This window comes from Lactuca saligna, chromosome 2, assembly GCF_052625555.1.
Source record: "Lactuca saligna cultivar CGN05327 chromosome 2, ASM5262555v1, whole genome shotgun sequence".
Classification (NCBI taxonomy): domain Eukaryota; kingdom Viridiplantae; phylum Streptophyta; class Magnoliopsida; order Asterales; family Asteraceae; genus Lactuca; species Lactuca saligna.
In genome coordinates this window covers 114,015,642-114,031,822 of record NC_136418.1, presented here as the reverse complement: position 1 = coordinate 114,031,822, position 16,181 = coordinate 114,015,642, and the positions used below count along the sequence as shown (strand labels likewise).

Below are 16,181 nucleotides of genomic sequence, written 5' to 3'. Positions count from 1 at the left end.
AGGTGTTGAGTTTAGGAAGTTATTCTGGAGAGCTGCAAAGTCCACAACCGAGTCAGCTTTCCGATCTTATATGAGGGAAATCAATGCGATGTCCACACATGCTTATGATCACCTAATGGAAAGAGACCCAAAGACATGGTGCAAGGCATTTTTTGAGCTTGATAGGTGTTGTGATGCTATGGAAAATGGAATATCAGAATCTTTTAATGCAGCAATTGTAGAGGCCAGGAAAAAACCTATTATATCAATGTTGGAAGAAGTCAGAGTGTACGTGATGGAGAGGATGTACAAACAAAAAGGGAAGGGGGAAAAATGGAACTTGGATATATGTCCTTCCATTAGAAGGAGGATTGAGACATTTAAAGAACAACAGAGGTATAATACTTACTTGGACTGCAACTTTTTTTTATTTGAAATTACTTACTTTATACCATTTAATCATAGGTATTGGGATGTTACTCCAAGTGGTCCACAGATATATGAAGTGAGACAATTACATGAGGTTTATGCAGTTGACTTGGACCAAAGAACCTGTGGGTGCAGAGCATGGCAGTTGACTGGTATACCATGTGTACATGGTATTGCTGCAATCTTCTTTTTGAATGGGAATGCAGAGGAGTATGTTGCCGTTTGGTTCACAACGAATATGTTTGGAAGTTGCTATAGATATAACGTGAAACCAACTAATGGAGCTGACATGTGGCCGGAAACAGGTCTTCAAAGCATCTTGCCACCAAGGCATAGGAGAATGCCCGGGAGACCAAAAGTGAACAGAAAGAAATGCCGTACAGAAAAAGAAGGAAAACATACTGTTAGCAAGAAGGGGGGCATTCCAAAATGTGGTAATTGTCATCAAGAAGGTCACAACAGGAGACGATGTCCATTGCTGAAACAAGGTTTGATTCCTAATTACAATCTTTCTTTATTAAGATTTTGACACTAATAATTTTTTTGCTTTACAGATGAACAACTACCTGAGGAGGTTGGGTCTGAAGAAGTAGTGGTTGCTGAGGAGGTTGGGGCTGAAGAAGAAGTGGTTGCTGAGGAGGTTAGGGCTGAAGAAGAAGTCGCTGCCGAGGAGGTTGGGGTTGAAGAACAAGTGGCTGCTGAGGAGGTTGGGGTTGAAGAAGAAGTGGTTGTTGAGGAAGTTGTTGAACAAATGGTGGATGATGAGCAACCAAATGAGGAGCAAGCAGCTGAACATGTAGTTGCTCAACATGTACAAGTTGTTGCTAAAAAGTGTAATAGGAGAAAGGGTGGTCCTTCTCAGAGGATCACAAAGCTTAAGTTGATGAGAAAGGTGGTTACAAAAGATGGAAGTGGGTCAAGTATTGATAATCCAGTCACCTTAATCTAGGATATTAGCTTTTGTTTAAATTATGCCAAAAACTATGAAATGGCACATCTTTTGGTGCTTAGTGCACACTAAAAACAATTAAGTATTGTAAGGGCTCCTCTTTTGGTGCCTTGTGCACACTTACCAACATTTAGTGCCGGATGCACATGTTTTGAATGAATATCACTTACTGTTTATGCCCTTTAAATTGTTTGTACATCTACTGTTTTATCACTTACTATCCATATATTGTTGTTTGTTGCTTTGAAAAATTGTGATTTTAATAGTTATTTACCAATCCTTTGTTTGGGCATAATGTGACCAATACTTTGTTTGAGCATGAGGTGGGCAAGAAATAATAACGTACAAATTGAAAGTGTGATGCTATTTCAGAAATGGTGTTTTGGTCATTTACTTCACTACATCAATACTTACTGTCCATATATTGTTGTTTGTTGCTTTGAAAAATTGTGATTTTAATAGTTATTTACCAATCCTTTGTTTGGGCATAATGTGACCAATACTTTGTTTGAGCATGAGGTGGGCAAGAAATAATAACGTACAAATTGAAAGTGTGATGCTATTTCAGAAATGGTGTTTTGGTCATTTACTTCACTACATCAATACTAATATTTGGCCATTGAACCATATATTTTTTTGACAACTGCTTTATCATTTTCTGAAATTAGGTTTTGTGTTACCAAAATCACGCCCAAATTTTCGAATTTGTCCATAAGAAGATGGAAGCTTCACTAGTTTCGCCAAAAATGCAACAAGAATGACCAAAATACCCCTATTTTTAGTTTCGCCAAAAATGCAACAAGAATGACCAAACTACCCCTGTTTTTAGTTTCGCCAAAAATGCAACAACAATGACCAAACTACCCTTGTTTTTAGTTTCCCCAAAAAAGGAACAACAATGACCAAAATACCCTTGTTTTTAGTTTCGCCAAAAATGCAACAAGAATGACCAAACTACCCCTGTTTTTAGTTTCGCCAAAAATGGAACAAGAATGATCAAAATACCCCTGTTTTTAGTTTCGCCAAAAATGCAACAAGAATGACCAAACTACCCTTGTTTTTAGTTTCGCCAAAAATGCAACAAGAATGACCAAACTACTCATGTTTCTAAATTAATGACCAAGATGCCTATGTTTCGAAATTAATGACCAAAATACCCCTGTTATAGCAGCCATGTGTGAGGGTTTGCATGCGGTTCTATATCATTGAATAAAAGTTCATTGCTATTTCTCCTCCATTATAATGGCTTGATGACAGTTATACCATCCATACAAACAACCATTATATACTAAAAGGACAATGATATTTCTTCTAAACATTCTTAAAAGCAAAGTGAAACTACAAAAAGTACATTGATATTTCTTCTAACATTGTTAAAAGGGAAATCAAAATGAAACTACAACTTACCATACATACTAAAAGAAGTACATTGCAATGATTTAAATATATATACTACATCATTAATTTCATTAAAAACACAACAAAAATCATGATTATGAACCACTTCTGAAATCGTAATTTCCTACTCATTTGTGTCAATTCCTTACTTAAAGTAATATATTCCTTCTTTGCTATCCCTTTGTGCTCATTCAAATCTTTTTCCAAAATTGATATCCTCACTTCAATGGAATCTACTTTTATTTCTGTTTCATCTCTCTTATTCGTGTTTCTTACTCCTTCATCGTCATCAACCCATTTCCAAAGAGAACAATTTGGTGTGTTTGGATCCTTCATATGCAGAAAAAAAAAATTACCATCTGAAGAGGGAAAACGACATTAACTAAGGAAGTATGTATACAAAAGGTATGATAACTTACCAGTCGGTTGGGACAAACCCTAAATTTTTTCCCAGGATTCTTTTTAGTGGTTGAAGTCCAAATTTGCGATGGGAACCCACAACCACAAGGGTATGAATCATCAACCATCTTCTTTGTCTTTGAAACGTTAGAGCTTGAGGATGAGATTATGGATTTGGCAGAACAAGATGAAGCCATTAAGATGTTGATGAAGGAGACGATGCAGGAGAGAAACCAGTAGTGCTCGTCCCAAATTATGCAAAAGCCCTAATTCGTTTTCAATAAAAACTTATATGCCATGTCATTAATTTTAAGCCACATCAACAATTTTTTAATCCTTAACCTACAACAACCGGTTACCATAGGTAACATTTGAACAAACCATATATTTTATTGGTATTTTTTATACAATATTGTTATTCGGATGGTATTTTTTGAACAATGAAAACTTGGATGGTTTGTTTTGAACATTTGTAAAACTTTCTTACCCTTATAAGTCATTTTCCCGGTAATAAAAGGAGTCCTAACTTCTTCTCACTATAAACGTGAAGGGCATCTTCATCACCATTTTCAGAATAACCGATGGGGCTGTTCTCGAACAGGTAAAGGTATTTTCAAATAGTTTTCAGTTTTAACATTAGATTATAATGTAATGTAGATGAAAAGACTTCGATTTGGCTTAATGCAGAGTGGTCAGAGAGAGTGTGAAACCAGGAGATCATATATATTCATGGCGTGTTGCTTATATTTACGCTCATCATGGTATTATTCTCTCTGTTTTTACTACTTGTTTTGTTTCTTCATCAAATTCTTGTTGGAATCAAGTTTATTTGAGTGACGACAGATCTAATGTGCGTTATTTCATCGAGTCACAACTCATAAAACCCTAGCTTTATATCCCACTTGTTTTCTACTCATGTTTTTGTGGCTGTTTTTACTTAAGCATTTTTACTAATATGTTGGTGTTTCTATTTTATTTATTTATTTATTTTCTATGGATTTCGATAATTTTGAAATTTAGGGTTTGGATATGGAATATTTTAGTTAAGAGCATCACAATGAGCTTTCTCAAGAGCCTAATTTCGGTTTGGATATGGAATATTTAATAACCTTTTAAATAACTTTGCCAATATATATGCTCTAGTGAGCTTTTTCAAGTATTGTGATGTGTCCCATGAATTTGAATTTTCAACAAAATGTAAATACAAACTTTATATATACATGATAAAACGATATAAATAATTGATGAGTTTGATAAATGAGTAAATGAAAAAACCCATATATGAAAGAAAAAAAAAACCCTTATTTGACATTTTTTTCTTACAAATAAAAAAAAATCCATGAATTTTAATTTTTTTAAACCGGTAAATATGATCTACTCGTAAACTAACACCTAATACACCAATGTCCACAACATGATTTGAACCCTCGATTTTAGAGAGGACGGAGGATAACATCTGATACCTTGAATTATGTGTGTTTATATATATATATATATATATATATATATATATATATATATATATATATATATATATATATATATATATATATATATATATATATATATATATATATATATATATACTAGCAATGTACCCGTGCAAAGCGGCGGGGCGTGTAAATTCTTTCGGTGATATGTTTTCTCTACAAAAATGTTAGATTACAAAAGAAAATACATGTCGAAGACAAAATAATCAAACTATGGTGTTATTTGTTACATGATGCATCAAATAATCGATAAAAACAAACTGGTCAAGAAGACATATAATATGAAATGTTTAAGCTATTCAAACAAAAATAAAGAATTATAAGAATACACAAAATATGAAAATCTGTAATAACACATGACTAATTATATATTATTAATCGTACAACACTTCTTTATACACCACATTTGATGTATAAACTTCATCACCTTCTAAATTTTCGTTAGGCTTCATTAATACTTTTGTGTCCCTAGTATAAACAATATTATGTAAAAAAAACTTAAAATTTATCTTCTTTATGATTTTATTACTAACTTGGATTTTTATGCCATAAATTTGGATACGACGGCTAGTTTTTTTTTCACTATCGTCAATTAGTTTCAATAGATGATTAGCTTTCTTTCCGCAGACGTCAAATATATTTATTTGAGTGAACACTTTCCTTTTGGCAATGATTATCTCCTTTATTTTTAATATGAATGTCATCTAATCAAATGAAAGTCTTAAACTCTTATATATTTAGCTTAGTCTTTTCATTAGTTTAACATCATAATATCAATGTTAAATGCTATATATATATATATATATATATATATATATATATATATATATATATATATATATATATATATATATATATATATATGTGTGTGTGTGTGTGTGTGTGTACATTCTCAGTTTCATTTCGGCAACTAAATTGTCTGTTTTATTTCAAAAAAATATTAGTTAGTTATAATTTCTTTTGCGGACGGTGAATAATTTTCTTTCGAGGAATCATCTATTTTTGTGAATTATTTGGCCATTCGTAAAAATATCATATCTAATATATAAATATACAATAAATAGTCAAATACGATTTATAATTAAGATTAATATTTATTAGTTACGTGTTGGTGTTAATTTTATTAGGTGGAAAAAAGAAGTGTAATAATAATAATAATAATAATAATAATAATAATAATAATAATAATAATAATAATAATATAAACTTGGTATTACTTTAACAAATAGTAAACTAATGGAAATAAATACAACTGGACTATATATTATAATTTAAAAGTATATATTTATTTGACAAAGAAAACATTGTGAAGATTGCATCCTTTGACTTTGAAACAATTATAGTACTATAATCACAATGTGTCGAAATTAATTACACCATATTTGACATAATTAAAGTGGATTGGAGACGCAGTTATACAATAAAAAAATTAATTCATACATTATTCTTTACATACCAGCATGTTAATATTCATGCTATGGAAAGTACCCGTTTTTAATATATTCTGACAACCTTTAAGTTATAGGATTATCAAATGTCTTATATTTATGTAATAACTATACATTCACATACCATATTTTTACAATTAATAATATGAAATTATTTTTGGTCCGTAGTTTGCAACTTCAACTCATAATGACCGGATGCTTTTGATACAAAATTCATATTTAAAAACCTCAATTAAACAATCTTGATCCTATAGTCAAGGATTCACAATTTAAATTTTTCAATCTACACTCTAGTCTTGATCTCACAACACTAACAATTTAACATCATATATTGCTACCTGTACCAGTATTACGATGAAAATAGTTGAATATCCTACAAACTAAATCATGATCTGCAGAGAGCGCTAACTCCCTTCCAGGGATGGTTACACTATGGTGCCCATAGTGGCACCGGCAACCCCTTATTTTTCCGGATACAGTGTAAAAATTTTCAAATTTTTCGTTTTTTTCTACATTTGTGCTACTACGAAATCTTGGGTCCGTCGATGCTCCCTTCAACAATATAGGTGCAAGTTTCCCACTTTCTTCTTGGCTTATACATTCTTTCGACTTCGTCCTTCCTGCATTTCACCCATCTTATCTTTAAACACACACACACATATGTACATCGACAAATACACACACAAGAGACACAACCACACTTGTATACTTAATACAAACACCACACACACACATCAAACTTCATAACCCCAAAAACCAAAGATCATCAAATGACTTGTTAGTGGCATTAAAAAAACAAAAGCAGCTGATAGAAATACAAGTGGCAAATACAACATACGCCCTGCACAATTCACCAATTAGCAGCGAGATTTATCTAAAAAGCTAGTGAAACAGTTGATACATATGCTAAATACAAGTCAAAGAGCACTACATTAGTTAATGGCGTTTAAATTATTGAAAAATGTGTAAGATGCATGAAAAATGACTACGCAAACTTACAGAAGGATAACCATGCCAAATGTCCACTTATAAAGTTACATGACTATGCAACTTTATCCGATTGTCCAACATGCATAAAAAATGAGAGATAACATTCGAGTTCATGTAACCCTTATTGCTTCCAAGAATTTTCATCTCAGAATTTTTCGATGAATATTTGCAAATTTCTAACCTGGGAAATCAAACAAAACATTACAAATCAGATTTTTCTTCTTCAAATCGAAATTTAAAAAATAAAAATTGATGGTAAGGGAAAAAAAAGGAATTAAAAGCTGAGATACTAAAGGGTAAAAGTGATGATAATCATAAATTGAATTGAAAAGAACATGCTTACAAGTTCAATGCTGGGTCTTCATTTCAAAATGAACCAGAACCCAAAATCCAAAGCATCTACAAACATGATGAAGATTCAAAAGCTGGAAAATCAAACAACATATTTACAGATCTTGATTGTTCTTCTTCACTTCAAGAATCAAAAAACAAAAATGATAGAAAAAAAATGGAAATCTAAACCTAGAATATCAGAGAAAAAGTATATAACAAATCAAAAATAAACCGATAGGAATAAACTTACGGGTTAAAATCGTGTTTCGTTCATCATTCATGGGATGTTACGTTCCAAATTTTTGGACCTAAAAAGAAACCTCCAAAATTAACACAGTAAGAAAAAAAATGAACCCCTCAAAACATCGATCTTCTTCATAAAGTTTAGATCTATTTTTTTTTTTTATAATTGTTAGTCTTCACACTAATCAATTTAATCACACTAATCAATTCAATCAAAAGTAAAATCTCAAACATATATATAATCATAAAATACGAAAATTAAAGATGTTGGAAAGAGCTTTAGATTAAGTAAAGAAAACAATAGAAAAATGGGCGTTTGCTTCTCTCTTTAATGTATTGGACACTTGTGTTTGCTTCTCTCTAGCCCATACATGTTGCAAAAGAAATTGAACCTCGATCACACTAAAATAAGCAAATTAGAGCTAAAAATAAAATAAAAACAACAACAAATTCGAAAATGGTTAAAGACTTATGAACCAAAAAAAACTAAACTAAAAGGTAGTTCCAAAATGAAATTATTCGTGAAAAGCATGGACTCCACCTAGAGTCATCTAGATTAAAAAGAAAAATATAGACAGGTAATTAGGGTCAAATGAAAGATTGTACTCTCACCAGTCACCTATTGCTCATTTTTTCTTCTAGATTTTGAGCTTCGTAATAACATCCTCAATTCGGAAAATGATACAATAAACATGAAAATGAAAAAGATCAAACATAGATCTTTCCACAAAATTGAACCTCGATGTTTAGAAAAATCGAAGTCGGTCAAAAACTAAGTATCTATTTAAAATATTTCAAAATTACAATAAAGATTTACATAAATGTATAATCTAGAAATATACCTGAATATATTGGAAACCATGGTGCTGGGTGGTTAAAGGCATAACCATGAAAACGACAAAAGTGTGTATTGATCAGGCCGACATTTGGGAATGGTTGGGTTTGACTGGAAGCGACGGTGTAAAAACGATCAAAAAATGTCATGGCCGCGGTGGACGGCATCACATATGACAAATCAAAACTCTAAATGCCACTTGAGAGAAAAAAGATAGAGAATGAGAAGAGGGAGAGCTTCCAAGAGTAATTTAGGATTCCTGTGGTGAAGTCGTTTTTGGAAGGAAAGACGTTAGAAAGCGGTGTCATAGAACCGATGGTTGGGGATAATAGAAGACGGGAGATGAAGTCATTTTCTGTTCCTGGATGGTGGGCTTTATAGTAGTGGAGGGAACAAAGAGGTATATGAGATGTGAGAGATATTTGAATAAACATGCTAAATTTAAGTATATCTAAAAGGGTTCAAAATTTGAATGAATCCTGGATTTGAGGAAACCATATCAAATTGTTGAGAAATATAAGAAGATTTGAATTTAAAACGTGGTTAAAATTTAATATTATTTTATTAATGGTTACTTGTACTATCAACTTCATCATTTGGACGTCTTAAAAAATATTATTATTATAATCAGTTTATTTTTAGAAATAGTTAGATTTCTTTTATAAAATACTATATATATATATATATATATATATATATATATATATATATATATATATATATATATATATATATATATATATAACTGTATTATTTTTGTTTTGGATCCGCCACTATCTATGTTGGTGATAACAAAGTGATTCATTTCACGAGACACAGTCAAGAAGCAGGAACCGGTTCGGTTTTCGATGTCTTAACGGGTAGCTCAGCACCACCACCGACTCTAATCCCATGCCGTAATTGCACGCCTACCAAGAACACCAATTGAGTTATTTCCTCTTGTCTCGATTGTTTCCTCTCTGGCGGAGTCCTCTACCGTTTCGAATACTCTGCCAACCTTGCGGTCTTCATGGGCAAAGCACGCGGCGGCACTTGCACTCTTGCCGCCTCAGACCCACCAGAAACCACCCTCCACCGCACAAACTACCTCCTTGAGCATGGCTTTGGGTGCTACAATGTTTTCAAGAACAATTGTGTAGACTTTGCTTTATACTGTAAAACGGGCCTTCTCGTTTCGGATAAAAAGTCAACAAGTCAAAGCGGACATACAACATCATCCTTCATTGGTGGATCCCTAATGGGTGTCGTTTCTGTTTTGTTTAAGGTTGCGAAGACAACATCGGGTGTGGTATCGGTGCAGCTATGTATTATGTTAGTCGCTATACGTATGATTTTGGTGTAAGGAGTGATGTGATTAAGGTTGATGTGCAGGATCTCCCACATAAGTAGGCATAACAATAATGGTACTTAGTATCGGGTTGTTTCTTTTTTACTTGATGAACTTTATGTGTTCACTATTTAACTTAGATGCCTATGTATGATTGTCTTTTATATGATTCGGACAAAATGACTTATGGATTTTAACAACTTAGGGAGTTTGTGTGCATGTAATTAATGAAGTTGTAGTTATAAAGAATTATCAACTTGGATTCCTACAATTTGATAGTTTTCTATCTCCAAGATTTAAATGGTGAAACGAAATGTGTCAAATTCGTATAGAGTTTGTTTGAGTCGATCACAAGAAAATATGATCTAAAGTACAACTCAAACAGGAAAATAAGATTCAGATAACTTATTAGTTAAACACCTCAAACGGTTTTTATGGAAACAAATTACTTAGATAGGGACTATTGTATAATCATAACTCATAAATAGGTTAGTAAAAATATCCAAATTCCAATTAAAAAACGTTATCAAAGATGTCATAAACTAATTTAAACTCTAAACTCTAAACATCTCATAAAAAAGAGTAACACATGCAATCTAAGTGGCCCATGGAACCCAATGATTATATTTTGAGCAAGTAATATTTGAACTCTAAATCTTCTGTTAGAAATTCTACATCTGAACAATTAGACACCTAGGGCTTTGTACTCACATATGTTAATAAAAAAATATTGTTAGGACCTCTAATAACTTGAGTGGATTGCAAATAATTTTGGTGTTTCATCATTTGGATTAGGATCAATGTTTTCCATTTTATTTTGGAGAACATTAGTTTCCTATTTTTTCCGTGATAGTTATCAAATAGTTAAAAATTCATTTTATTTTTAATAAGATCAACTTTCCTTCAAACTAGGAGTTTTGGCTATTCTCAAACTTTTTTTTTTTTTTTTTTTTTTTTTTTTTTTTGGTGTCATGTTCCGTTCAAGTTTTTCAGAGACGTCCATATTTTGAACAACTTCAAAATATTTATAATCTAATTATCTTATAGGAAAAACCTTAGAAAAACCCAACATATTTTCATCAATTCCTTAAAAAAACCACTATATTGTTTTTTGTATGTTAAAGCCTTTATATTTTTTAAAATAGCTAAGTTAAAGCTTTGAGCTCGGTAAATTTTAGATAGCAGAAAATGCTAGTTAATCGATTCTCAACGGTTTGATGGTTACAATCCATCAGATTAAAAAATTTCAAAAGATATAAGGATTTTGATGTACTATAAAAATAATATAGTGGATTTTTTAATGCTTTGATGAAAACGGATTGGATTTTATTAAGGTTAAAAAAACTTAAATAAGACTTTCAGAAAATATGTGGTCAGTTTTATCAACATCCCTATGTATTATCACATCAACAAAAATGGAAACGAATACGTTTTTGTTGAGCATACAAATTCTAATAGACTTTGATGCTTTGATGAGCGTCTTCACATTCTTTATACGAAATTTTTTGCACACGAATTCTTTGTCTTTGTCAAACTTGTAATGCCGAATAGAAGATTAAAAAAAAAAGGGAGAGATTTAGGTCCACTTTATGTTTGGGTGAAAGGTTCTTATTAAAAAAAAAGATTAAAAGAAGACTTAATATCCACACATATAACAATTGCTTTCTTCTGTATATAACATAAACCCTAATCATTTGTAAATCCAAAAAAAAAAAAAACCATACACAACAAAAGAATAAATCCATTAAGCCAAAACACATTATTACTTGGCCAAAGTAACACACAAACTTCACAAAGTCTTGACAACAACAATCCAACACTACATACTATTATTACCACCCACTAAAGTCGGAATCCTAGATTCCGCCAAAGCCGGAATCCTGGATTCCGCCAATGCCGGAATCCCCGATTCCACCACCCTAAGTTCACCAGTCGCCATCCTCCGTGTCAAATCCTCCACTCGCACCTTCACCACATCCGGCCTCATCCCAATATCCGCCGCATACCGACTCGCACAATACACACCAACCGCAGTCGCCGCCATCCCATAAACATTCGTGGTCACAAGCCTTAGCGGCGATGCCAAAACCGCCGCCAGGGGCCCACCGATGATGGAAACCGTTTGCCCGCTCCGCCCAATCGTCCCTTGCTCAACAACAAGCTTCCCCGTCTTACAATAGATTGCAAAATCCTCACAATTACTCTTGAAAACATTGTAGCAACGGAAGCCGTTGGTAAGGAGGTAGTTTGCGCGGTGGACGACGGTTTCCGGTGGGTCGGTGGCGGCGAGAGTGCAAGTGCCGCCGCGGGCTTTGGCGAGGAAGAGAGCGGGCGTGGCGGAGTATTCGAAACGGTAGAGGGCGCCGCCGGCGAGGAAGCAGTCAAGACATGAGGAGAGGACTCCGTTGGTGTCGTCGGATTCGGTGCATGTGGCGCAGGGGAGGTGGGACCGCGTTGGGGTTGAGCTGACTAGGAGGACGTCTAGAATTGTTCCGGTTCCTACTTCTTGACCGCGTCTGGTGAAATGAATGACTTTGTTATCACCGACATATATACCTGGCAACGTTAGTTCCAGTATCGGTGTCAGTCTAATGCATGCCAAATACAGTACAACGTGTTCCATCATGTACAGTCAGTTTAATACATATCAAATACGGTACAACCTGTTCTATCATGTACGGTCGTCAGTCTAATGCATGCCAAATACAATTAATGCATGTCAGATACAGTACAACCTATTCTGACATGTGTGTCAGGCTAATGCATGCAAAATAGATTACAACTTGTTGTAAGTATTAATATGCAAAGATAGATATTACAAGATGCAGAACAAATAGAATTTATCATTTATCAATGTTTCGATTACTTTTATAATTTTGATAAAGAAAAGGGTGCCATGTTCATAGAAGGGACTCAAGAATACTCGGGATTAAAAACTACACTTTGAAACTTGAAACTTTGTAGTGAGAAGATGATAATAATAACTCGAAGCTAGCACGAAGATCCAATACATGATCGAATCAACATCGGATATGCAAATTCGAAATTATCGAAATTTGACAAAAAATTTAGTAGTCAAGTCCAGAAACAAAATGCCAATCAATGAGTAAAAATTACAGCAAGAACGCGCGTAAAGAAAACGCAATCGAATAGAGAAGGAACAAAAAGCTAATGGAAACTAGGGTTTGTAAATATACGAAATAATTCAAATTTCGATCGAATAAATTCGATTGTAAAGAGAAATTGATGAAGAAACAAAAACGAGTAGCGAAAAAGGGAGAGTAATACCATGATGAGCATAAATGTAAGCAGTACGCCATGAATATATATGATCTCCTGGTTTCAGACTCCCCCTATCCAATCTGCATCACGCAAAATAAAATTTTTTCATCAATTAATCCACCAAGATAATCAAATAACCTGAAATTGAAATTAAAAGCTTTACCTGTTCGAGAGAAGCCCCATCTTTTCTTCTGAAAACGATGATGAAGCCTCTGTATCGTTTATTTGTTTGATTATTTTCAGAAGAAATTGGGTTTCCTCCCTCTTATTAACCGCTTTGAATTGCAGAAGTGATAGGATTCCTTATCGAGTGAAATTACGATTTTATCCCTCAACGCGTTCTCTTCCTGCTTAAGTAATACTAGACCGGGGATGGACGTCGACGATCGGCAAGATAACGGCGGAGACCCGTGTTGTCGTCCACGTGTCCTTTAATCCGGATAACGGGCCGTTATGTGTGTGTAGTTTATGATGGGCTGTAAAGCCTGAAGCCCAATAAAAGTTTTTTTTGTTTTTTTTTTTTAAACATGATTTTAAGAGGGAAAACTCACTTGTAAACAAATTAACATCAATGGATATATAATTGGATTATATTTGATTATAAAGTCGTGGACATGTATTAGTTTTTGAACTATATTCTTCTTACAAATGTTAAATAAACATTAAAAAGTATTGTTAAAATTATTAATTTAATTTTGGACAAAATCAGGGTCTTGATATGCTTAAAAGTTTGCACCATGCAAATACTTATAGTATGTTTCAAAGCAGCTTCATAAGTATAAAAAAAAAAAAAAAAATCTAAAATTTTAGTTCATTTGTCTTATTATTTGCAAACATATGATACTTCGCACCGTGTTTTCGTTTAATATGGTGTAAAAAAACTAACATGATGATAAATGCCACATAACTAATTGGCTATTTTTAAAAAAAAAACAACTAGCATTTCATATACGTTTTTGAGCAATTCCGAATACAGTCGAGGAATTGTCTCAAACCTCCTTAAAGTAAGTTTTTGTTGTAAAACATAAACATGTTGAGTTCTATTTGGGTGGTATGTTGTGTAACAACCCAATATTTTTAAAGTCAATGTAACAATCTAAAATCAAGTATTGTAACTTATTTTTAAAATAATAAGAATAGAGTAAAAAATGAAATGTTCAAAAATGTCAATTGGGATATAAAAAGTGATAGATATCGTAACAAGGTTTTCAGAAATAGAAGGAACACTAAAATCCGAGTTATAACGAAGAAGTTATGACCAATCAAAGATCCGCAACAAAACCGGTAAAACATTGTTAAGCATAAAACGCGAAATTTCAATAAAATACTCTTTAGCCTTAGGTATCTAATGAAAGTTGTAGATATCATTAAACCGTACATGTATATGAAAAGAATGTCCAAATCTGACTTTGTATGAGGAAGTTATGATTTTTCTAAGTTTCGGATATAGCAGTAGACAACTAAAAACTCGAAATAGAGATCGAGCGACTTTTAGCCGGCACAACCTAAACAAGAATCGAAAAATTCGACAATAGTAGTATAATGGTAAAAAGATAGACGAAAACGAACGTCGGATAAAAAAAGTTATGAATTTTTAACGGACTTTTCAAGTTTCGGTCTGTTAAAAATATAATATTAAAAATAAAATTCAAAATTAGCCGACGGGGTCTAAACGAAAGTTGTAGAGTATAATATCACCTGCTCGTGAATATAAAGAACGTCAAAATCGGAACTCGTATGCGAGAGATATGAATTTCTAAAGTTTGCGGCACGAATTCCTACCCTGTCAGAGAACAAAAGTATTACGGTTGTTGGAGAACACAAGCAGGCTTGGGGATATATAATCATATCTGGGAATGATATAGCATGATCAACTATATCTTTCTGACAAGTGATTAGCATGTGCATACGAATGGTTGTGGTGTTGCAGTAAGTCTAAAAACTTAGCAACATTACTACAATGAAAAATTTAGAACATAACATAAAACCTAAAATACTATGGGAGTATTTTGTGTTACTATAATTACTTATTTGAGAACTAAAAGGTCTTTATCAGTAGGTTAGTAGTTGCTGAGTGGATATGCTAAGGTTATATGTAGCTAGGGTGTCATAAACTTAGAATCTATGATCTTTGTTGTATTTCCTTTTCCTTGTTTGGTTGTGGACTTAGAGTTAGGATCACTTATTCGAAGGTCTATCCTGTTTTGGTTACATATGACTGGTATGCACTACACAAGTATTAAAGTAACCGGTAAGGATCATCCTATAATTATCGTAAGTAGTACGTCTATTAACTATTTGTCTTATCCCTATTCTCGCGTAGATAACATGGTTGGATTCAACCTCCCCGGCGACCTGTACTTTCCCAACCAAGGCAATGGTGGATGGCTCGACGCAAAGATCGAGGAGAATAATGAAATTCCTTTGGATGATGACTTCGCTAAGAACTTCCCGGAGGATTCTAACTCTAAGCCATAAGTTAATAATCTGCCCCTGGTGGATCCCATTCCAAATCCTAATCCTTAACCAGGATTTCAAGGCCCACCACTCTTTGGACAACAAACTTGAACAGATGAAGTCACGAGCAGGGTCAACCCTTACCCTACAACGGAGACTGAAGCTTTTACAATCTGAGTGAGGGAGGCTCAGCAGACAGATTCCTGCCTGTTATGGTCCGTAGGATTGCTCGCATTGAGGAATAGGGAAGGGTGGCCATCGATCGGGTCATGGAGGTCGATGCCGAAGCTGGAGTCAACACTGTTCACATCTGCCATCTGGAGTCTGCTCAGGGAAGGACCCTAAAACAGAATGCGGCCCTACAGAGAGAACTTACTGCAATGCAAGCCGAAGTCAAAGTTCTTTGGGATAAATTTAGGTCTATGCTTAGATTCTAGTAGTAATTTCCCTCGTATGTTAAGAACTTTGAACATTCAGTCTATTAGTTTTCTACACTGTCAAAATTTTCTTTTATGGTGTAACACCGTAAATTTCCAAAATAAATTTTCGCATTTATAAAAACATAATTCATTTGTAAATCATAAAAACATCATTGTTTGAAACTCAATGTATAACATATAAC

The 16,181-nt window shown here is 33.4% G+C and overlaps 1 protein-coding gene and 1 pseudogene across 1 annotated transcript; one reads left to right on the top strand and one right to left on the bottom strand.

The window, feature by feature from the left end:
* Positions 1-3,735: 3,735 nt before the first annotated feature.
* Positions 3,736-9,882, top strand: LOC145029995 (protein LEAD-SENSITIVE 1 pseudogene; annotated as a pseudogene).
* A 1,674-nt stretch (positions 9,883-11,556) lies between these two features.
* LOC145031385 (NC domain-containing protein-like protein) lies at positions 11,557-13,459 on the bottom strand. Its single transcript, XM_078979928.1, has 3 exons — positions 13,266-13,459; positions 13,109-13,182; positions 11,557-12,376 (listed from the first exon to the last, which is right to left on the bottom strand). The coding sequence occupies exons 1-3, from the start codon at positions 13,283-13,285 to the stop codon at positions 11,640-11,642; spliced, it is 831 nt and encodes a 276-aa protein (XP_078836054.1). The 5' UTR covers positions 13,286-13,459; the 3' UTR covers positions 11,557-11,639.
* Between the last annotated feature and the right edge of the window lie 2,722 nt (positions 13,460-16,181).

What these genes read in the sequence shown, in the direction of transcription:
- LOC145031385 (XM_078979928.1), bottom strand. Translation starts at nt 13,285, where the DNA reads ATGGGGCTTCTCTCGAACAG. An exon ending in ATGGGGCTTCTCTCGAACAG is followed by an intron (nt 13,183 to 13,265) that starts GTAAAGCTTTTA and finishes TGCGTGATGCAG; the next exon opens with ATTGGATAGGGGGAGTCTGA. An exon ending in TTACATTTATGCTCATCATG is followed by an intron (nt 12,377 to 13,108) that starts GTATTACTCTCC and finishes TAACGTTGCCAG; the next exon opens with GTATATATGTCGGTGATAAC.